Genomic DNA, 22,281 nt, shown 5'->3' with positions numbered 1-22,281 from the left:
TATTTGTTTTCCACCTGGAGTGTGAGAGAAGCGACAGCAGCAGCTGCATTCTCAAAGCTCTGTTCGCTCTTGCGAGGACAGACTGACAGAGTCTTCCAAGTCTTCCTTTTTTCTTTTTTTTAAAGTTTAAAACTGTACAACATTTAGTTTGTTCTTTTATCTCTGAGCAATAATGTCAGAAAGTCCTGCTGACGGCTGTCCTTCCAAACCAGAACCAGGTACGTGGAGCCCGGACTCCAGCATGCAGGGGCCTTCTGGTGCTTGTGAGAGGATGGTAGTGGTAGAAACGCCAGCCGGTGGAGTAGAGCATTGGCTGTTTTTTTGTTTAAGGGACTCTCTATGGAGTTAAAAGGGGTTTCATTGTGCACATTTTGTATTTAGAAGTAGTTCAAGCTATGTAGCTATACCGAAAGAGTATTGGTACATTAAATATCACAGTGCAGACGACTTGAAAGCTGTTGACTGTTTGCGCTGGCCGATTTGTTGCTGTTTCGATTTACATACATACTTTTGGTGGCCGAGTTGGTGGCAGTTGAGGGGAGCTCTGTCGTTACTCAGCTGCACGCCTTAAACATCTCTGAACGGCCAATCTGGACATCCTAGCGGGTTTAAGACCCTCCCTGCATCTTTGGTAACTTGTTATGTCCAGAAGAACTGTGCTAAGAATTCTCTAGAAGTAATGCTGTGTTTGCTAAATTGCTCTCTTTAAGGCATCTTAGAACAGAGAAATTTTTCATTCCATGTGAGAAAACATTTTGACATATTTACCGTGGGCTCATTTTTAAGGTATAGTGTCATTTCCTGACTTTCTCTGTCAAGGTATTTAGCAAACCATGTTTCTCTTATCCTCTAAAGTAACCACTGGGTCTGTGCTGTTTCTTTCTTTCTTTCTTTCTTTCTTTCTTTCTTTCTTTCTTTCTTTCTTTCTTTCTTTCTTTCTTTCTTTCTTTTTTTTATTCATGGAAATGATTAGCAACACCAATACTTTTAGTTCTTTCTTTTGTCTCTAGGAGTCTTGATTTTTGAGACATTTGTGCTGTGAAGACTGTAGCAGTTACCCAGCTGACCTTAAGCAGTGCTGAAATAATTAGACAGTGTTTAAGGAACATGGGCGCCAATATGGAAGCCTAGAAGAGGAGGGAGGGATAAGGGCTGGCCAAGTTCAACACTGGAAACACCCCAGAACTGGCAGTCATCCTCAGAAAAGGAGGAAGTTGGCTTTTCGTGTGTATCTCCGGGAGGGACACTAGGTAAAGTGGGAAGGGCCCAGTTTGAATTAGCTGTTCAATGCGATGTGAGGAATTATTTCCACGCATACAGAAGTCCTCCTGCGTGGGTTACGTCCCGCCTGTGAAGATACTGCTGAATCAGTGTGGGTGCTTTAGGTTATTTTCTTTTCGGTTTTGGTAAAAAGCACATAAAATGTGGCATGTGAACCATTTTTAAGTATACAGTTCAGTAGTGATAAGTACCTTCACATCATTGTTCAACAGAACTCCAGAACATTTTCATCTTGCAAAACTGAGTTGAGTTTTACTGAAGTGGGGTTGAAGACAAACTGATAACGACACATTATCACTACTGCTCGTGACTTTGTGCCGGTACACACATACACAAGTGTGTTGTCCTGTGTCTCCAGCGTAGTTTGGAACTGCAGGAATATTACTGCTCTTTTCAAGCCAGAGTCAGAGTAGTTGAGTATAAGCCATCTTTCCAGCTGTATGGCCTGGGGCAACTCAGTGCCCCTGGTCTCTGTCCTCGTTTGTAAAGTACAGAGGTTATTCTATCTCGGTTTGGGTTGGGATTTGAGGCCTCTTACACTATACAATATGGTCCAAGTAGAGACAGCTTAGTAAAAGGAAGGGGATGGACTAAGCTTCCTAACGGCCACAGCAAGGGGAGCAAAAGGGAAGGGACGACCGTACTGCCTGGCACACCTGAGTTGAAGATGCCACAGAGGTCTAATGAGGTTACCATTTATAAAAGCGTGTAAATAACGACAAAACTTGACAAGTGGAAAGATTGATACCACTAAGAAAGGGAAATTGACATAGATAAATATTTCTCTCCCCCCTGCTTTTCAGATTATAGATACAGAAAAGATGAGCTTTTCAAGAGACTAAAAGTTACAACTTTTGCCCAGCTGGTAAGTTGAACCATCTTTCCATGGGAGCAAAGACTGTCTAATCTGTGCTGCTGCACTGAGTGAGGGTTTAAATCCCCTCTTGGGAGGACTGTGTGGTGTGTGCGTTCACACAAGATGCTGTGATGTTTTCCTCTTTTCTTTGATGAGAATTCCATGGCATACATATGCACTCTACTTTTAATTCATCAGATTTAACGGCGTATGTTTTTTCTTTGTAGACCTTAACATATAGAACTCAGAGCTCTGCATTCTGGGTTGTCTGGATGTTTTCCTCAGTGGAAACCAGCTGATTTCCCTCTTTCTGTGGCTGAGTTCTTTGCCAAATTATCCAACCATGGGCCGTTGTGCTAGTTTGAGCAAGTCACTTGCTCCTCTCATTTGAAACTTACAGACACCATGTCTCTCCCCAGGCAAGAGTTCTATCAGTGTAACTCAAGCTGGGCTAAGTTGTGAAAAATACTTTTAAAAACGAAGACCGTACATGACTATAACGTGCTGCAGTCAGTACATTCATAATCGCATTTATTTCTTCCTTGTGTGGAGAATTGACGATGCCATCATATGTTATTATAGGTCAATATTGCATTTTCAAGACATAATGTGTTATGTCTGGACCAGAAGGTATAAAGATGTAGTTTTAAACTCTCCTACATGTTTATTGTCCTGAACTGTCTTTTAAGCTGCTTGTGTGGTATTTTAAATGAATCTTTCCTTCTGGAAGGATTATCTGCAGTATAATTACCACCCCAAACGTAAGGGGGCCCGAGATCAGTTTGCAGATGAGCACGCCAGCGGCTTCCTGAAACAAGAGTTCTTTGACGTTGGCTGTTTCCCTGTCTTTTGTAAAAGACAAGAACGCCTCTGTTTGAAAACAGACACACATACCTCTCCACCTTTCGTTCCCCTTTTCTCTCAGGTCATCCAGGTTGCTTCCCTCTCCGATCAGTCGGATCAGACCCTGGAAGTGACCGCCGAGGAGATTCAGAGGCTAGAAGGTAATGAGGATCGACCGTTTGACCGAAGTACTCCCACTGTGCACTGCCCCTGTAAACCTTACCTTGTGTCTGCAGGCCCCAGGGGCCTGGATGTGTCTATCTGTAATTAGGTGGTTACTCTTACAGAGTGCTGTCAGGTATTTTAATTGTCAAGTCTCATTTCTTTACAAAAGCCATGTGGCTTCTGGCTCTAACACTTACAGTTCTGAATGTATTAGACATGTTTAATATATGAATTACTTTTTCAGCAGGTATGTGTTAGCGCCTTCTGTGTACACAAGATTCACAGAGACTGCGAGAGTACAGAGATGAGCAGAACACGAAACTCTCTTTCCATGGCATTTGTAGTCACGCATACATGTGTTGGGTGCAGAGAATGATTATAACACCACAGAATTACTAAAATGACAGACTTCAGTGATGGAGGCCTGGGAGGGCGCTTTAAAAAAATTATTTTGTTTATTTGGAAGAGTTACAGAGACAGAGAGATCTTCCATCCACTGGTTCACTCACTCCCCAAATGGCTGCAATGGCCAGAGCAGGGTCAGATGGAAGCCAGGGGCCCACAGCTTCTTCCAGGTGTCCCACATGGGTACAGGTGCCCAACCAAGCACTTGAACCATCCTCTGCTGCTTTCCCAGGCCATAGCAGGAAGCCGGATTGGATGTGGAGCAGCGGAGACTCAAACCAGCTCCCATACGGGATGCCAGTGTTGCAGGCAGCAGCTTTACCCACTACCCCACAACGCTGGTCCCAGCACTGTCATTTTTTTTTTTTTAAGGATATATTGCTAGGTCCTTTGCATGAGTTTTCTTATCTGATCTTTTCAAAAGCTCCAGATGGATGAGACACCTTACACATGAGAAGCCCACCCCTCAGCAGCTGAATTCCTTGCCGCAGGCGATGCAGCTGGTGCAGCACGGGTCTGGGACACAAAGCTAAGTGTCCCTGGCAGCAGCCAGCTGCTTCTCACTGCTTGTGTTGCACCCTGAAGGGGGGTCCTGCACCTTTCGAGAGACATAGGTTGCCTGGGAGTTCCGAGGAAGGAATGGAACTTTGCCAGTAGAAAGTAGGCTTCCTTGAGGTGTTGGACCTGGCCTTGAAGGGGTGAGGAGTCCCAGGAGGTCCACGTGCAAGCGAGGCCCTTAGAAGTTGAGGAGCAGCCAGGGACGGGCCTGGAGATGAGGGGACACGGAGGGAGCGAGAAACCTGCTCTGGTGTGGGACGGGGAAGAGCAGGGACTGGGCAGGCGCCAGAGTTCTTTCTGAAGCAGTTGAAAAGAAAACTTCTTCCTTGTCCACTCATGAAAAGAATTCACAGAATTAAGGCCTTTATTTCATCCCAGAGTAGCCAGCGGTCAACATGGGGCTGTTTATCCAAGGGCAGTGTGTTTTGTTAAGGTTGATGTAGGTCAGGAATCTGACTTCTGATGCAAGACAAGCTTTCTCAGGAAGTCTGCACACTGGTTTTGTGCGACTCGGCTGTCACTTCCCTGGGCTGGTTTTTGTTAGGGAGGATAAAGAGAATCTGAAAGCGACAGGAATTCATCTTTGACAGATGCCTCTCACACAGCCGAGAAATAAGGGCTCTTTGTAACAGAGATAATTGAGTCTCCTCGTACAAGTACTCCCAATTTTAACCGGGTTATATAAGCACCTAGATCTGGTCCTTTAATTCATTGTTGAGATTGCAGCACCAGAACATATGGGCACATGCAATTTTCTCTTCTGAGATAAATTTGCACAGCAAAATAGGCTCTTGTAAAGTAGGACACCATAATGTGTGAGTAATATTAGTGTTTTTCTAGTGCTCTGCGCAGATAATAACTCACTCAGGAGTGCCTGTAGAACAGATTACATCTGTATGCATATTGGCTATCTTTGAGGGAATACAAAAATCTCCTTTTACACTGTTTATTGCTTTTCCCTGACATAAAAGTATGTTTCTGGTAAATTAGAAAAACTGCAAAAATGTATAAAGAAGAAAATTAAAATAACTGATAATCACTGCTAACATTTTGGTCTGTTTCCCCCTTATCTCACTCCTTACTCTAATCAAATCCATACTCTATGTGTATAGTTTTATATCATGCTGTTTTCAATTAACATTTTTCCATGCATACTTTCCTATATCATTAAATAGACTTCAAAAGCTGGATTGTAAATGTTGTGTTGTCGTAAGTCTGTCATTTGGCTATAGCATAAATTCAGTTCTGTTTGGGACATTGCCCTTTTTTTCTAACTTTTCATTTTTATAAAGCAATGCTGCAATATGTGCAGATTGTGTGTGATTCTCATTATTCCCTGAAGATGGTCAAAGGGTGCAGCCCAGTCAGGGGCTCAGTGCTAACTGCACGCCCTCTCCCACGTTGCTCTGCTTCCTTGCGTCTCTACCAGGAGTAGATGAGCAGACCTGCTTCCCTCCATCCTAGCCAGTGCTGCGTGATGATCATTTTGGTAAATACTTTCCAACTTGATAAATGAAAAATGGTATAATAGTTTTATTTTTTTTGATAGTGATTGTGAACTTGGTGGGTCTGTGTGAGTGTGTGTTCATTGGTCATGCATTTTTCTTCTTTTAAGGACTTTATATGCCCTTTTTTACGTTTTTCTAACAGGAGATTCATCTTTTTCTTTCTACTTTGTAAGAGTACTGAATCATTATATCTTCATAAAATAGAAACGAATAACCCTTGAAAGTGTATGAGAAAAATCTTTGATTATTTGTAACAATCTGCGAGCTATATTATTAAGTAAAAATAAAACAATAAAAAAAACCTCACAAAACCACAAAATATAGAACAGTATGAATTTAAAAGGAGGAGAAAGTAAAATATACACCAATGTATGTAATTTTATTTCTGGAAAGAGACATAAATACATAACAGTGGTTTCAGATGGGGGAAGAGGCCTGAGGACATGCAGATTTGGAATCGCAAGACACTTCCTTTCTATATTACAACGTTTTAAAATTGATCACTTTTTTAAAGATTTATTTATTTATTCATACATTCATTCATTCATTTATTTGAAAGGCAGAGTTACAGAGAGAGAGAGAGAGAATCTTCTGTCTGCTGGTTCACTCCCCAAACAGCCACAATGATCACAGCTTGGCCAGGCCAAAGCCAGGAGCCGGGAGCTTCATCCAGGTCTCCCACATGGGTGCAGGGGCCCAAGGACTTGGGTCATCCTCTGCTGCTTTCCCAGGCACATTAGCAGGGAGCTGGACCGGAAATGAATCAGCCAGGACTTGAACCGGCCCCTATATGGGATGCTGGGACTGCAGATAGCAACTTAACCCACTGTGCCCAGTGCCGGCCCTATATTAACAATTTTAGAACATTTAATCTTACTGGCATTTTTACCCGATACACACAGTTCTTTTTCAATTGTTGATTTTTAAAAAACTATCTCATTCGTGTGTTACAGATTTTTTTCTAATTTGTTATTCAACTTTTGATTTTTTTGTGTGTTAGTTTTTTAAGATTTACTTATTTGAAAGGCAGAGAGAGAGCCAGTGAACAAGAGAGACCTTCCATCTGCTGGTTTGCTTCTGAAATGACCACAAAGGCCAGGGCTGGGCCAGACCAAGCCAGGAGCCCGGAACACATGGGCTGATTCTCCCACATGGGTAGCAGAGCCCCAAGTGCTGGGACCATCTTCTGCTGCCTTCCCATACACATGAGCAGGGGGCCAGATGGGAAGCAGAGGAGCTGGCACTCTGATACGGGATGTTGGTGTCGCAGGAGATGGCTTTACCCGCTGTGCCACAACACCAGGTCCTGTGTTATAATCAGATCTATTAGTCTGTACTGTTGGATTTTCTTTTACTGCTTTAGACTCATTAAATCTAAGATAAATGATCCACCTACATTCTCTTCTATTGTTTTGTTTTTTACATTTAAACTATCCATAATATTGTTTGATGTATGATGTACCACTGACTTGTGGTATGGGTATATTAACTTTATGTATATTCTAGGATTTGTTTCCATGTTCTCTGTTATAACTAGTGCTCTGGTTGTAGTTCTGCACATGTTTTCCTAATTATCCTTAATTTATATGTATTTGTAAATATGTATTTCATGTCCTTTTTAAAAATCCCATTTGTGTTGGTATTAAGGTTATAAAATAAATCTGAAAAGATAGGCATCATTTCACATTTAGTCACCCAATGGAGGAATATGCAGAGTGTCTCACTCTCTCTACTGAGGTCTTCTTTAAGTCTCCTAAATAAAATAAGTCTTTTAAAGGACTTAAAACTTTTTAATGGGTCCTTTACATTTGTTTTAGGTTTATTTCTGCGAGACTGTTTTATAACTTCAGTTACAGTAAATGAGATTTTTTTCATGTGATTTTCTAATTGATGTATAAGAAAAATATGTTGTTTGTTTGTATTTTTTAATCTAACTGTATTTATTGTGCTTATCCTAATAGTATTCTTGAAGTTTCTAGGCATATTACCATATCGTATGCAAATTCAATTTTAATATCCTTCTTAATCATTAGGCCTCTTAGTTTTATTTCTTCTCTCATTGTATTGGTCAGAATAGCAAATCTCCAGACTTTTTGACTTCAGTCTCCTTCCCACTCTGAAAAATTATTGAAGACCCCAAAGAGCCTTGATTTATGTGGATTATGTCTATTAACATTTAGTGCATTAAATTTTTAAATTGAAAATGAACTATTCTCTTAAAATAAGAATACTACACCAATTACAAACATAAAAACATTTTTATGAAAAGCAGCTGTATTTCCAAAACAAAATTTTACTGAAAATGGTGTTGTTTTACCTATTTTATAAATTTCTGCAGTGCCTGGTTTAATAGAAAACAGCTGATTCTCATGACGGCTTCTGCATTCAGTGTGTGGCAGTATGCCTTATGGGTCGAAGGAAATGAGGAAAATCCAGAGTTGGAAAAGGGAGGAGGATTTTAATAGACCTTGCGGACAATGGTGCATGTTTTTCTTTGATACTACACCAAAACTTGACAACTGGTTGCTGCAGCTGTAATATGGCATCTGAAGCTGTATCGGCGAACTTTTCATACTGTGTTAAATTAAATCCATTGGTCTGCCTTGCACTTTGGGTATGATTTTTTTTTAACATCATGCATTGGTCTTTTGGAAATTATTGGCTCACTGAATTCCGAAGATCTTCCAAATATTGATACATCTCATGGCGTACTTTCAAAAACATCACATTTGTTGATTTCACCATTTATCTTATCAGGAAAGTCTTTAAGTTTGGGAAAGCAGTTGCCCATATTTCAATCCCTGATGGTAATTCTGTTTCCAAAATTGCATTGTTTGCTCTCAGTTTAATCACCGGCAACAAATAACATCAGTTGTTCTTCTTGAAATGACACGCTCATTTAGTTCCTTTTTTTTTTTTTTTTTTTGAGAAAACGTCTGGCAGATACACAAGTCCAAATGACCGTAGTTTTTCTGTCAGTTTTTTCCCAAGTAAAATGGGAATCATGGCAAATGCAGCTGTGGTGGCTGCCACTCAGCAGTGGCACTGGTCCTTTCCCTTGAGAGGACCATGGGTCTTCCCTGTGTGTGGACTCCTCACATCCCCACACAGAACACTGAGGTTTAATACAGCTCCTTAACTTTTACTGCTTTAGAGGGACTTTCTTTACTGTGGCTGCCATATTAATTTACTGTGAGACAGTATGTGATAGTCAAAAGTGCGGTGATTGCTAATAAAGTTCGGTGCCACGGCCCTGACGCTTGCTAAAGGCTAACAGTTTTGTCAGCCATTGGTCTTTGCGTTATCAGCACTAAGTAAAAACGACAGATGACATCCTGTGGATAAAAGTAGTATTCGCAACTGGTGCCACGGCTCACTAGGCTAATCCTCTGCCTGCAGCACCAGCACCCTGGGTTCTAGTCCCGGTTGGGGCGCCGGATTCTGTCCCGGTTGCCCCTCTTCCAGTCCAGCTCTCTGCTGTGGCCCGGGAGTGCAGTGGAGGATGGCCCAGGTCCTTGGGCCCTGCACCCGCATGGGATACCAGGAGGAAGTGCCTGGCTCCTGGCTTTGGATTGGCGCAGCACGCCGGCCATAGCAGCCGTTTGGGGGGTGAACCAACAGAAGGAAGACCTTTCTCTGTCTCTCTCTCACTGTCTAACTCTGACTGTCAAAAAAAAAAAAAAAAAAGGTAGTATTCACCTTTCAGGTCCCCCAGAAGGGTCAGAAGTGTCTTGGGGTTCACTACCATTTGAAAAACCTGTGTTTTAGAACTTCAGAATAATTCAATACTGATAAGATTTCCTTTGCTTGACTTAATTCCATTAGAACTACCCAATAAGTAAATGCAAATCCTGAGGTTAAGTTTAATTATTTCTTCACTTGGAAATTTTAGACAGTGACTCTGCAACGCCGGACCCTGAGGCTGAAGTCGCTGCCAGGACCAACGGGGAAGGGAGCCCGGGTGAGCAGCCCCCGAGCCCTGTGCAGTTCACCAACAGTGTGGGAGCAGGAGACTCCAGCCGCTCAACCCTCCAGAGGTACTCTGGGCTGATCCGTATTCTCACTACGTTTTACCTTGTGTTCATCTGGAGACCAGTTTCAGTGAGCTCAGCACCTTGGGAACAGAACTGGCAGCAGTAAAGTCCCACACTTTCATCCCAGCCCTCCTGCTTTCTCCTCATAGAAATGCGCCCTCCTAAATCTTTCTCACAGTATTCTGAGTGAGGAAGAATATATTAATAGGGGAGTGCTAACTTCCACTCCTGAGTTCCAGTCTTCTCAGCTCTCCCATATGTAAGTCTGTGCTAGGGCTTAGTTTACACATATTGTCTTCTGATTCAGAGAGTGTGAAATGTCCTCCCCTTTCTGTCTGCCCTGTCTAGAATCAAGCATGGGGCAGATGTCAAAGTGCACTGCTTAACCTGCTGCTTGGGATGCCTGCATCCCATGTCAGAGTGCTGGGTCAAGTCCCAACTCCCTTGCTTCTTCTTCTTCTTCTTTTTTTTTTTTTTAAAGATTTATTTATTTGAAAGAGTTACACAGAGAGGAGAGGCAGAGAGAGAGAGTCTTCTATCCAATGGTTCACTCCCCAATTGGCCGCAATGGCCGAAGCTGCGCCAATCCAAAGCCAGGAGCCAGGAGATTCTTCCGGGTCTCCTACGCGGGTGCAGGGGCCCAAGGACTTGGGCCATCTTCTCCTGCTTTCCCAGGCCATAGCAGAGAGCTGGATTGGAAGTGGAACAGCCGGGACTAGAACCAGTGCCCATATGGGATGCCGGTGCTTCAGGCCAGGACATTAACCTGCTGAGCCACAGCACCGGCCCTTCTTTTTTTTTTTTCTTTTTTTTTTTTTTTATGTTTTATTTATTTGAAAGGTAGAGTTACAGAGAGGCACAGGCAGAGAAAGAGAGGTCTTCCATCTGCTGGCTCACTTCCAAGACAGCCACAACAGTCAGAGCTGGGTTGATCCAAAGCCAGGAGCCTCCCCTAAGTTTCCCACCTGGGCGCAGGGGCCCAAAGACTTAGCCCATCTTCTACTGCCTTCCCAGGCCATAGCAGAGAGCTGGATCGGAAGTGGAGCAGGCGGCTCCCATATGGGATGCTGGCACCGCAGGCAGCGGCTTTACCTGCTACACCACAGTGTCGGCCCCTCCTTTGCTTCTGATCCACTTTTCTGCTAATGTATCCTGGAGGGCAATAGAAGACTCGTGCTTGAACTCCTGTCACCCACGTGGGACACCTGGGTGAAGTTCCAAGTTCCTGGCTTCAGCCTGGACCACCCTTGGCTGTTGCATGTATTTCAGGTGTGAACCAGTAGATAGAAGATATTTCTCTTTCCCTCTGTCTCTATTTCTCTGTGTGTGAGTCTCTCCTCCTCTCCCTTTCCCTCTGCCTTTCAAGTAGGTAAAAAGACATAAACATTAAAAAAAAAAAAGCTAGAATTAGAGAATTAGTCACAGTGCCACACATAGTGCTGTGATAGTGAACAGGTGCCAAGGAGCGTGAAAGCAGTGCTTGGCGCTGATTCTGAAACTGCACGTGGCTGTCGCTTCTTATTCCGTGGACTCACCACGTGGCCATTATTCCGAGCTGGACTTCTCACAAATAGTAACTATTGGTTATAAACTGGTGCTGATCTTCCATCCCAAAATGGTTGTACTAGAGAAAGAATTGGCTCCCATCAATTCTATTATTTTTATTTTTTACAGCTACTTTTGTGAAAGGACACTACATTTACATTCAAGAAGAGATAGGCAAACAGGAATTCCACTGAGGATGTAATTTCGTATTACATAGATTTGTTTTTCTCCTATGGTCCATTGAAATATGCACTACATAGTATAGCGCTATCATGTTTAAGGGATTTAAATGCAAAATTTGATTTGCTGAGATAGGAAAGGAACCATGTCACATACTGATCTGCAGGCTAGCTTAAGTGCCTAAATACTTTCTAGGAGAGTGATCGCCTTCTGTCCCAATACAGATAATTCAATGCTTGCCACTTTGTTTATAACACCAGCCTTATTCCTTTAATTCCTGTTTTCCCCACGTTTTATCTGTAATATTAAGATGGCAACCAATGTTAGTGACTTACTAGTCTTAGAACTCTCAGGCATGAATGTCATCATTTTAATCCCAGCTCTCTGTCCGCCTCATCAAATGACTGCTACGCAGTCTAACAGCCTCTTCAACCTCAACATTGTCCCCTGTGAGACAGAGTAACTGCTGTTAACTACTGCCAGCACGCAGGCTCACTATCTGTACTGGATGGGTCACTGTACACCTCGACAGGAGATTATTATTGCTGCGAGTTAACAGACACCGTAGGTGGAAATGCCTTCCACTTCTCCTGTCCTGAGGACCCTGTGCTGTTCCCCCGCTTTTGCTGTGCTTTCTCGCTGTCCTCAAAATTCCACTGGCTTGGCCGTTGCCCCTTTTCTCCCACCGATTGCAGCACGTGCCCCTCAGCCATGTTGTGGGCTAAGGCGCACCGCCTGAGGCTCAGCACGCACGCGCTCTGGATCCCCTCTTTGGTGAGAGGCGTCTGTGGGACCCAGCGTTCGGAGGCAGAGCGGAGACGCTATGTCCATTTCCGGTTTTCTGTGAAGTATCTTGGAGAGACACTCGCCATGCGATTCTGAAGACGCACGTTTGGCCTTTAAGCCTCGTTGCTCCTGACCCGCTCTTCCCTTGCAGCGTCATCAGTGGTGTTGGGGAGCTGGACCTGGACAAAGGGCTGGTGAAGCGAGCAGAGCCCAGCACCAAAGACAGGCCTTACCCCGACTGCCCCTTCCTGCTGCTGGACGTGCGCGACAGAGATTCCTACCAGCAGTGCCACATCATCGGAGGTGAGAGAGAGGGGGCTTCGGCGCCCTGGTCCTAGAACAGAGCGGGCTTGCCCCCGGCCCGTGGTCAGCAGTTAGGAAGGCACATGTGAGCTGGGCCCGCTGCAGAAGCCTGCTCCGCCACGACGTCCCGAGAAGGGCCGCCTGTGTTCTCAGGTGCCTCAGGGGCCCAGCACGGAGCGTAAGACACAGCAAAATGAAGCTTGGGACTCTGGTCACAGGGACCTCTTCCTTTACATTCACGAAAGGATTTAGGGTTGTGGCTCGGTCAGTCTGTGGCTGGGAAGTAGGGCCACGTTGTACTAAGGGAGCTACAGATTTCCTCAATATTCTCTTCTCTTTGCAGCTTACAGTTACCCAATTGCAACCCTGTCTAGAACAATGAACCCTTATTCAAATGATATTCTTGAGTACGTATCCTTTGTTGCAGTTTAAGGAGTTGGGCAGTATGAGAATTACAAGATTCAGATTTAAGAGAACTGTGAGGGAACTCTTGAGCTACCCAGATTCCTAGCTGTTACTGAGAATCCTGACTAGGCAGATGCTTCCAAATCACATTCACTGGGCCAGAAAACATTAGGTTAAGGATTGTGATCTGTTGAGAGTTTGTCTGAAGGCCTTTTTGTTTTGTCTTGTTTTATTTTGTTTGCCTCAAAAAGCCTTCCCTTAAGTAGAACTCAAGTAAATCTTTTTTCTAATTTTTTCTTCTTAAAAATTTTAATTTTCCAATCATATAGGGGGGCCGGTGCTGTGGCATAGCTGGTAAAGCCGCCGCCTGCAGTGCCAGAATCCCATAGGGACACCGGTTCAAGTCCCAGCTACTCCACTTCTGATCCAGCTCTCTGCTGTGGTCTGGGAAAGCACTGGAAGATGGCCCAAGTGCTTGGGCCCCTGCACCCACATGGGAGACATGGAAGAAGCTCCTGGCTCCTGGCTTCAGATTGGCGTAGCTCCAGGTGTTGCAGCCATCTGAGGAGTGAACCAGTAGATGGAAGACCTCTCAGTCTCTCTCTCTCTCTCTCTCTCTCTCTCTCTGCCTCTGCCTCTGCCTCTGCCTCTGCCTCTCTGTAGCTCTGCCTTTCAGATAAATAAATAAATCGTTTTAAAAAAATCATATAGGCAGCAAATAATTTAAATGCTGAGAAATATAAAAAAAGAAATATGATATAATCACACAGTTGAACAACCCCTACTACATTTTTGGTATATTTTATTTTGCACTGTCTTCTATATACTTTTTAAAGAAAGTTGAAATATTTTGTATGTAGTTTTAGTATCATACTTTTTTCCATTTCATATTATGACATATTTCCCTAAGTTACACAGTCTCTTTTTAAACTACTTTTTTATTCATCTGAAAGGCAAACTGACAGAGAGAGAGAGAAAGAGAGAGAGAGAGAGAGAGAGAGAGAGAGAGCTATCTTCTGTTTGCTGTTTCACTCCCCAAATGGCTGCAACAGCCAGGGTTGGGCCAGACCCAAGCTAGGAGGCAGGAACTCAACCTGAGTCTCCCACGTGGGTGGCAGGGGCCCAAGTACTTGGGCCACCTTCCATCACCTTTCCAGGCACATTAACAGGAAGCTGGATCAAAAGTGGAGCCAGTGAGACTCGAATTAGAATTCTGATCCTGGATGACACTGGCATCCCAAACAGTGGTTTAACCCACTAGGCCACAACACCAGCCCTATAAGCACCGCTTTTGATGTTGTATAATACCTTCATATTTACTATAATTTATGAAATCATTCCTCTATTTTTATAGGGGTTTTGCATGTTATTTATTTATTTGAAACGTAGAATGACACACACACACAGATCTTTCATTGCTTGTTTACTCCCCGAACGTCTGCAGCATCCAAGGCTGGGCTGGGCAGAAGCCAGGAGCCAAGGACTCTGTCCGGTCTCCCTCCTGAGTGGTTGCGACCCAAGTTCCTGGACCATCTGCTGCCTCTCCCTCACAGCGTATTAGCAGGAAACGGGATCAGAAGAGGAGCTGGTTCATGAACCCAGGCACTCGATGATTTTACATGTGTCTCAAGTGGCAGTTTCACCCATTGTACCACAATGTGCACTTTGTTTTTTTGAAATTCTTGTAATTTAATTTATTTGAAAGGCACAGAGACAGAAAGAAAGCAATATCCCACCCACTGGTTCACTCCCCAGATGGCCACAACAACCAGGGCCAGACCATGCCAAAACCAGGAGCCAGCAACTCCATCCAGATGTCATATGTGGGTGGCAGCCACCCAACTATTTGGGCTATTACCTGCTGCCCCCCAGACTTGCCTTAGCAGGAAGCTGGGCTCAGGAGCAGAGCCAGAACTCTGATAGGGGATGCGGTGTTCCGTGTGGCGTCTTAACCACCGCACCAGATGTCCACCCCTCATTCTTCAGTCCTGCACTTCTAGGTGGCTCCCACCTTCTTAACAATACAAATAAGGCTTCCATGGACACAATGGACGTAGACAGTGTCCTATCTTGTCTGTAAAATGAAAATTAGAATATTTGCGGGGCCCGTGCTATGGCTCACTTGGTTAATCCTCCGCCTGTGGCGCTGGCATCCCATATCGGCGCCGGGTTCTAATCCCTCTTCCAGTCCCGCTCTCTGCTGTGGCCCGGGAGGGCAGTGGAGGATGGCCCAGGTGCTTGGGCCCTGCACCTGCATGGGAGACTGGGAAGAAGCACGTGGCTCCTGGCAGCCTTAGCAGCCATTTGGGGAGTGAAACAACAGAAGGAAGACCTTTCTCTCTGTCTCTCTGTCCCTCTCTCTCTCACTGTCTATAACTCTACCTGTCAAAGAAAAAAGAAAAAATAATAAAAAATTAAAAAGTTATAATATCTGCTTTCTAAGATTGTAAAAGATACAAGAGCCAGAGGGTTTAAAGGAGGTAGCTAGTGCCACCTTGAACCATGGTAGTAGTTTACAGCAGAAAAGAATGCCAGCTGATGTGATCTTGGTGGTAGGAAAAAAAGCCTAGTAACTGCTGGCGAATGGGTAAGAATGGGCTCATCTGTGTTCCCTTGATCTCAGGAAGGGGAGCCTTGGCAGCTCTTTGTTCTTGGGAGTTTCTTTGAATCTAGGCACCTTAACGCAAGTGATCCTTAGAAGAATGCCCACGGCAAGATCATCATTCTCTACGATGACGACGAGAGACTGGCCAGCCAGGCGGCCACCACCATGTGTGAGCGGGGTTTTGAGAACCTCTTCATGCTTTCTGGAGGTAAGCAAAGCTGCATCCTGCTAAGGACTCCGCATTTTCCTCGTCCTCCTCCCACCACCTCCTTCTTCTCACTGCTCAGATGGTAGCTTTCTGGAAAGAGAGGCGAGGGCACTGGCCGAGAGGGTCAGGAGTGCTGGGAGACCCCCGTTGGCTGTGTCAGCACACGGTTTGAACGATGTGGTTTCAGGGCCCTGAAGAATGCTGAAGACTTGAGCAATGGCTCAAGTTGTGGAATTCTTGGAATCCCACGAAAACAACTGTTGTAATTCGCTGGATGGTGAAACTGTTAAGAAAGATCGCACGTTCTTGTGTTGGCCTCAACTTGATGACCGAAGATTAGAAGACATGCAGGTTTTTCCCTGGGTTTTGACCCAGCCTCGCCTCGTAATGCTGTTTCTTCATCTTGCTCCTCTCTACCCAGGTCTGAAAGTCTTAGCTCAGAAATTCCCGGAAGGACTGATCACTGGTTCCCTGCCGGCGTCTTGCCAGCACGCACTGCCTCTCGGTTCTGCTCGGAAACGACCCAGCCCCAAAGCACCGCCCTCCCCGGCCGAGAATAAGTGGAGATTTACTCCAGAAGACTTAAAAAAGATAGAATATTACCTGGAAGAGGACCAGGGCCCTGCAGACAATCCCAGTAAGATGTGCCGACGTCATGTTTCCCGTGGGGCTCCATGTTTGCAGCTTTGAGCATCACCTCATCACAGGCGAAGCTTCGCTGTTTGCATTCCAATTCCCACACTATTGTGGGGCAGCATGTGGGATAGCGTGTGGAGGTGCAGGGGGAGGGGTGATCCCAGACACCGCAAGAACGGGGCACTGAACACAGACGACAGAAGAGGGCTCATCAGTGTGTGCATCTCGGGCAGTTGGAAAGCAAAGCCCAAGGCTTTGCTTCTTTGGCACTTTCTGTTTCCTTGTGCTGCTTTTGGGTACATCTAAGCCACTGCCAAGAGCCTTAGTGATTTGTAGTCCTACCCTGTCTTTGGCCCACTACCTTCTCTTCCCCCTAAGCACACCTCACCCTGTCCCTTTCCCTGCCGAAGGAATGAGGGACAGACCGGATAAGCTGGGGATGACGGAGAGGGAGGCAGGACAGCTGCCTGGGTTTCCCTCCATCCCTGTCCCCTTCCTCGGCTTCCAGTTGATCTCAGGGATCCTAGCTTGGAGTAGATGCTGCGTAGGACTTCATTAGCGTAAAACAGCTGCAGGCCGTCATTAGCCGTCATTAGCTTAAAAGTGCACTTGGCGGATGGACCCTGCCTCCTTGCAGCTCTGCTCTTCTTGCTCCCTTCAGGCCGACTGAACCAAGCCCACTCCTCTGGAAGAGACTCCAAGGTGCCTGGTGCCCGCGGCGGCCAGAACCTGCCCGCCGGGAGCCCTGCCGGCCACCCGATCCCCCGCTCCGTCGGCAGCAGCCACCTACAAGGCAAACCCTGGAAGTGAAGACTTCGCCCTGCTTAGTCAAATAAATGCTTTCCCTCCTTGCGGACCCCTGAGCACTGCCCACGCTGGTCATTTGCAGAGACTGCTGCAGAGGAAAGAGCAGGATAGGCCCTCCTGCCTCTCCCCGTCTCCAGCCCCTCTCCCCCCAGCCAGCTCGGGAGGGGTTTTGACAGGTGACCACAAAAGCCAGAGGCGGGACGGGCTCTAGTGCGCTCCCCTTGTTTACAGGATCCTGAAGTCTTTTGAAGCCGAGTAGGAGAAAGGATCTGCCTTCCTAATAAGGCCCAGCTTGTCGGAGCTGTATCCTGTTATTTGTAAATGCTTCGGCCCCAGCTGCGGCTGTGTGCTTCCCCACTGGTTTTTTTCATTCGCTGTTCTTGGGTTCAGGTAGGCTTGGTGTGAGGAGTCGTCCCCAGCGGGTGCCAGCCGCCCGTGGGCCCAGCCCCAGTGCGGGCCCTCTGGCAGGGCACTGCCCACCTCGCAGCCGCTGCTGGGAGTTCGGCCACGGGCACCCGTGAGCGTCACTTGCTCCCATGACTTAGAGAAGCTCTGCGTTTGCTGAACACTCCCCCCTTGTCCGATGTTTCCCTGGAGCCCGCAGCTGTGGGGAAGCAGGCGTCTCCAGGAACGAACGCCTGGCCATTGTCCCGGCCTGGGCGAATCGCCCCTGGGGACCCGCCACTGAACTTCCCTGTGGTTAGTACCTCAGTTGTCACTTTCCCGTGGCCAGCTCGGGCCATCCCTGGCCACCAGGAATCACCCCCTTGGGTGGGCGACCGGGAACACGCAAGGTGAGGAGGACTCTGGGCCCTTTGTCGGGGCCGACAGCCTCTTAAGCCCTTGCTTAAAAATACAGTATTAGTCTAATTGAGTAATCAGTGCAATTTCCTGCTTACTTTTCATTCTCACGACTGAGCTGTGATTAGGAGGCTGTGATTATAGATTCTGGTTTGGGCCGGAATGTTGAATCAGCATTGATTGAGTGGCTGGGTGGCTGACATTCATTCCGCGCAATTGGGGGACCAGGAGACCTCAGGTGAGGATGAGGCGCTCCGAAGTCCTAACGGAAGAGGCAAAGAGCCGTGTCCATTTTTACGGCCTGCGATCGGAGCCTTGATAAGGGGGTAAGGAATAAATTGTGCTCTTTGTCATGGCCGCCAGCTTCTGAAAAGCCCACTGAAAATCGCCTGTCCTTGGGTGGTTATGCCGCCGGGCCAGCTTTGCCTCACAAGCACTATTTTCTCACCACCCCAAAAAGCAGGAAAAAAGGCACCACAGTATTTCCAGCATGGGGGCTGTGTTTGCAAGAGAAATAAACGTAATAAATATCTCACAGAGACATATGGAAAAATCACTTTCAGACTCGGCCCAGTGCTGTTTTAGGGTATGTTTATTCTTCTCTACTTGATTTCCAAAGCGCAACATTTTCCGATGCTTTAGAAATCAAACAAACCAGGGACATTGTTCAGATGTCAAGCCGTGCCCAATTTTCCACAAGATTCAAGAATCTTGTATAAAATGCAGCCAACGTACACATAGCTTTAATGAGGAGCCTGTCATGTTTCCCCATAAATTTATTGCCTGAGAACTTAGTTCAGCCTTTTGCTAATGCCAGAACGCTCTGGATTTTATTTTCTTTACAGCATAGATAGAAAAAAATGCAAATTTTTCCACATTCAACTTTCCCCTAGCATGGACAAGATTTTCAGCCATTTTTGATGTATATACATTCTTAAGAAAAAAAAAATATTTTTCCCTGTAACAAAGTCCTGGTTATGCCATCTTAAAGTAGACCAACCAGGGGTTCGATTTGTCTGCCCGGTTCTGTTTTGAAAGTAACTGATATAGTCCCCGCTTCGTTCCTGCTCAGCGTCCCCACCTTTGTTAGGGTGTCAGAACCTACCACTGTACATGTGCTGAGTCAGTTTAGCCGAACCTTTTAGTGTTGCTGTGTCCATTTAGCTGAGAGCTCTGGCGTGTTGAATATATTTATATGCATTTCTCCATAGCGCTGTGCCCTCTTCGGGAAGATTTTAAATAACCACACCTCAAAAGACTCACTGTGGTTCCTCTATGTGTGTGTGAAAAGTTTCTGTCAGACGTTTTTTACACACTTGACATTACTTTTACAGCTCCATGATGCTAGCTTCTTCATTAGATTATTTGACATGTAGCACTTGAATGATCGACTGTGCTGTGTGCAATTGTGAGTGTCGCAGATTAAAGTGCGCAGTTACTCGATTGTCGCCTGCTCTTGATATGCTGAAAGCTGCCACGTTCTCTCTTCTTGTCTGTCAGATGATGCGGGGGAGCCCCAGGAGGCGGGTGTCATTCGAGAGAGTGCCTCTTGTTGCTTCTCCCCGAAAGGCATGTATGCTTTACAAAAGTGAACCAGGAAATCACTCCAATTAGAGCAAGAACGTGAGCCCTCGGGTCAGGCAGATGGCCTGGGTTTCGGGCAGGGGCTGATGGCTACCTTAAGCAAACGGTTTCTTGGAATCGGTGGACTTCCACTGCCTGGAGACCTAGTTCCCGGGAAACGGAAGGTGTGCCTTATCTCACGCACCGCTCCACGCTCCAGCTCCATCCGTGCAGCTGTGGCGTCCCGAGTGTAAATAATGCGTTGAGTGCTCTGAAGGGGTGGGGGTATGTTTGGAAGAAAGAAAAGAGGGAAGAGAGGAAGGAAGGGAGGAAACTGAGGCGGGGTGTGGAGGGTGGGGAAGTTGGCCGCCAGGAAAAAGAAAGGGCGGAGAAGAAAACATTATTCATTAGAAAACAAGGAAGGAAGGACATCCTGGGCTGTAATAATGTCAGGTTCAATCTCTTAAAAGTATAAAATGCTTCAAATGGCCTCCAAGTAATTCTTTATTTTTTTGCCTTTAGTAGAAAGCCAGAATCAACACAATCACATTAGACTTGGTGTAAATCAGAATTAAATAATGTTCGTTAGTTGTTCTGGGATTTTTTTTTAACCATGGTGCTATTCAGATTGTACAAAAACTCATAAGACTTTAAGCTACTCACCAAGAAAACAGAATAAAACAAAAACCTTCTTTTCTCTAATTCCCATGTGGAATATAAATGAAATCAGAGCTCTAGGCTAGGAAGAAATATGTAGGTAATTTTTCTTGTGTTGCTTTTGTTCTCTGTCGTGTTGTTTATGGGTTAGATTCTGTTTTCTATGTTATCTGATTTGGGTGGATAATTAATTTCTGTCCACCTAGATTTAAATCTGTGACTACCTTCTTGCTCTGCTCTGAAGATAATCTAGAACATTTCTCTCTCTGGTTCCAAAATGTTCTCAGTGTCCTTCATGTGCATTTATTTATTTCTTTGAAAGATGCAACTAACTCCCATAACACTTTTCTTTTCTTCTTTCCCGAGAAACCCGTGGATGATAATTCATCAGTTAATTATGTGTGAGCATGTTGAGTGCTTATATGTAGTTCAGTTATTTTTTTAATTAACAAATATATTTTCTTATAGAAGCAATAAATAAGACCAGGCTGTGCTTCCGAAGTGCCGAGAGCACATTGGGCAGTAACACTTTCCTAGGCTTGTAGTCCTTTTTGAAGTCGTTCCCGGGCATCCTTAAATGGGCATGCAGGTCAGTTACAGCAGAGGGAACTTAGCGGTGCAAATCTGTCCGCCTTGAATTCGTGGCGGAACAGGATTGAATGCGGGATTTTAGGCGTATGTACAACATTGCATTTGGCACGCTGAGAACCCCTCGCGGTCTCAGTCCGCCTCTGAGTCTCCGATCTGAGTGCAGAAGCAGATCCTGCTCACCTGGGGCACCTGCTGAGCTGTGTGGCCCACAGAGGTCGCTCGGGAACGTCTGTTGACCGATGGACTACGTTTGTTGTCCCAGAGGATATTAATTGCTGTGCCTTCCCTGTGAAACTCCCCAGCCTGTGAGCTCCTGGAGGCGCCACACCACCAGCTCTGTGACGGTGGCCCTTTCGGGTTTGTGAACGAGTGAACTGAACCTGTCGGACTTGGAGGCCGGATGTGATGCGCCTTGCGCGGGCCGCCCAGGGCAGCGCTGCCCACTGGAAACCTGAGAGCGCAGGACCTTTTGCACCCTTGCATCTCCTGCTTTCGTAGGGGAGGCATCTGCCACCCCGGGTCTCTGCAGTCAGAGAGCCATGGGGGTGTTTGTCCCCTGGTCATCTGCCGCCGTCAGGCCTGACTTCACGTCCCCCGGGCTTGAAGCAGCTTTCAGGATTCATCTCCTAGAGGCTGCACCCCGTCCCCAGCCGAGAGAGGTCTGTTTTTCTCTCTGGTCTCCAGGCTTGGATATTTCTCAGTAACAGCCCAGCAGACATTCGCAGAGAGCTGACACTGTGAAGCAGTGCTCCTGTTTCCTGCAGGGTCCGTCTTGTCTCATTTAACCCCCCACAGCAGTCGCGGGAGGTGGGCTCCCTCCTTGTCAGACGAGCACCCCGAGGTCCCAGTGCAAATCCCGCCGCTTGCTCCGAAGCACGGAGCCAGACGGTGGGCAAACCTGGCTCACGCCCGAGGACAGGGGCTCCGGCGTGGTCTCTGTCAGCCACTCGGCTCTGCGCTGTGCACTCGGGGTGGGCAGCACCACGTTCTCCCTTGGCGATGCCGCTCATTTACCTCCAGACGTGACTCTGTTGGCTCTTGGCGCCCCTTCCTCCTCGCTGCCCGTAGGAAAGGTGCGCACAGGCACTGGAGCATCTGCTCCCGGGAATACATATCTTCTTGGGTTTTTTTTAAGGTTTTTTTTAAAAGATTTATTTATTTATTTGAAAGAGTTACACAGAGAGAGTAGAGGCAGACAAACAGAGACAGAGAGAGAGAGAGAGAGAGAGGTCTTCCATCTGCTGGTTCACTCCCTAGATGGCTGCAACAGCTGGAGCTGTGCCAATCAGGAGCCAGGAGCCAGGAGATTCTTCCGGGTCTCCACGTGGGTGCAGGGGCCCAAGGACTTGGGGTCATCTTCTACTGCTTTCCCAGGCCATAGCAGAGAGCTGGACAGGAAGTGGAGCAGCCGGGTCTCAAACCAGCGCCCATGTGGGATGCTGGCGCATCAGGCCAGGGTGTTAACCTGCTGCGCCATAGCGCCGGCCCCACGTTCACTAAACTTGGTGATATAATGTGTGTCTGATCTTCTGTTTCTTAGCGGC

The 22,281-nt window shown here is 46.3% G+C and overlaps 1 protein-coding gene across 2 annotated transcripts in view; it reads left to right on the top strand.

Annotated features, from left to right (window-relative positions):
- Positions 1-17,181, top strand: part of CEP41 (centrosomal protein 41) — a 46,721-nt gene extending 29,540 nt beyond the window's left edge. For both annotated transcript variants that reach the window (XM_008258191.4, XM_070071309.1), the window contains exons 4-11: positions 2,085-2,146; positions 3,063-3,141; positions 9,509-9,653; positions 12,313-12,464; positions 12,808-12,875; positions 15,568-15,682; positions 16,104-16,319; positions 16,980-17,181. In XM_008258191.4, the coding sequence (XP_008256413.3) occupies positions 2,085-2,146; positions 3,063-3,141; positions 9,509-9,653; positions 12,313-12,464; positions 12,808-12,875; positions 15,568-15,682; positions 16,104-16,319; positions 16,980-17,128 (986 nt within the window). In that variant the 3' untranslated portion in view covers positions 17,129-17,181. The remainder of the gene's footprint in view (positions 1-2,084; positions 2,147-3,062; positions 3,142-9,508; positions 9,654-12,312; positions 12,465-12,807; positions 12,876-15,567; positions 15,683-16,103; positions 16,320-16,979) is intronic.
- The last annotated feature ends 5,100 nt before the right edge of the window (positions 17,182-22,281 follow it).

Source organism: Oryctolagus cuniculus, chromosome 3, assembly GCF_964237555.1.
Source record: "Oryctolagus cuniculus chromosome 3, mOryCun1.1, whole genome shotgun sequence".
NCBI lineage: Eukaryota > Metazoa > Chordata > Mammalia > Lagomorpha > Leporidae > Oryctolagus > Oryctolagus cuniculus.
The sequence above is the reverse complement of the archived record's forward strand: the minus strand, read 5'-3'. Positions and strand labels throughout refer to the sequence as shown.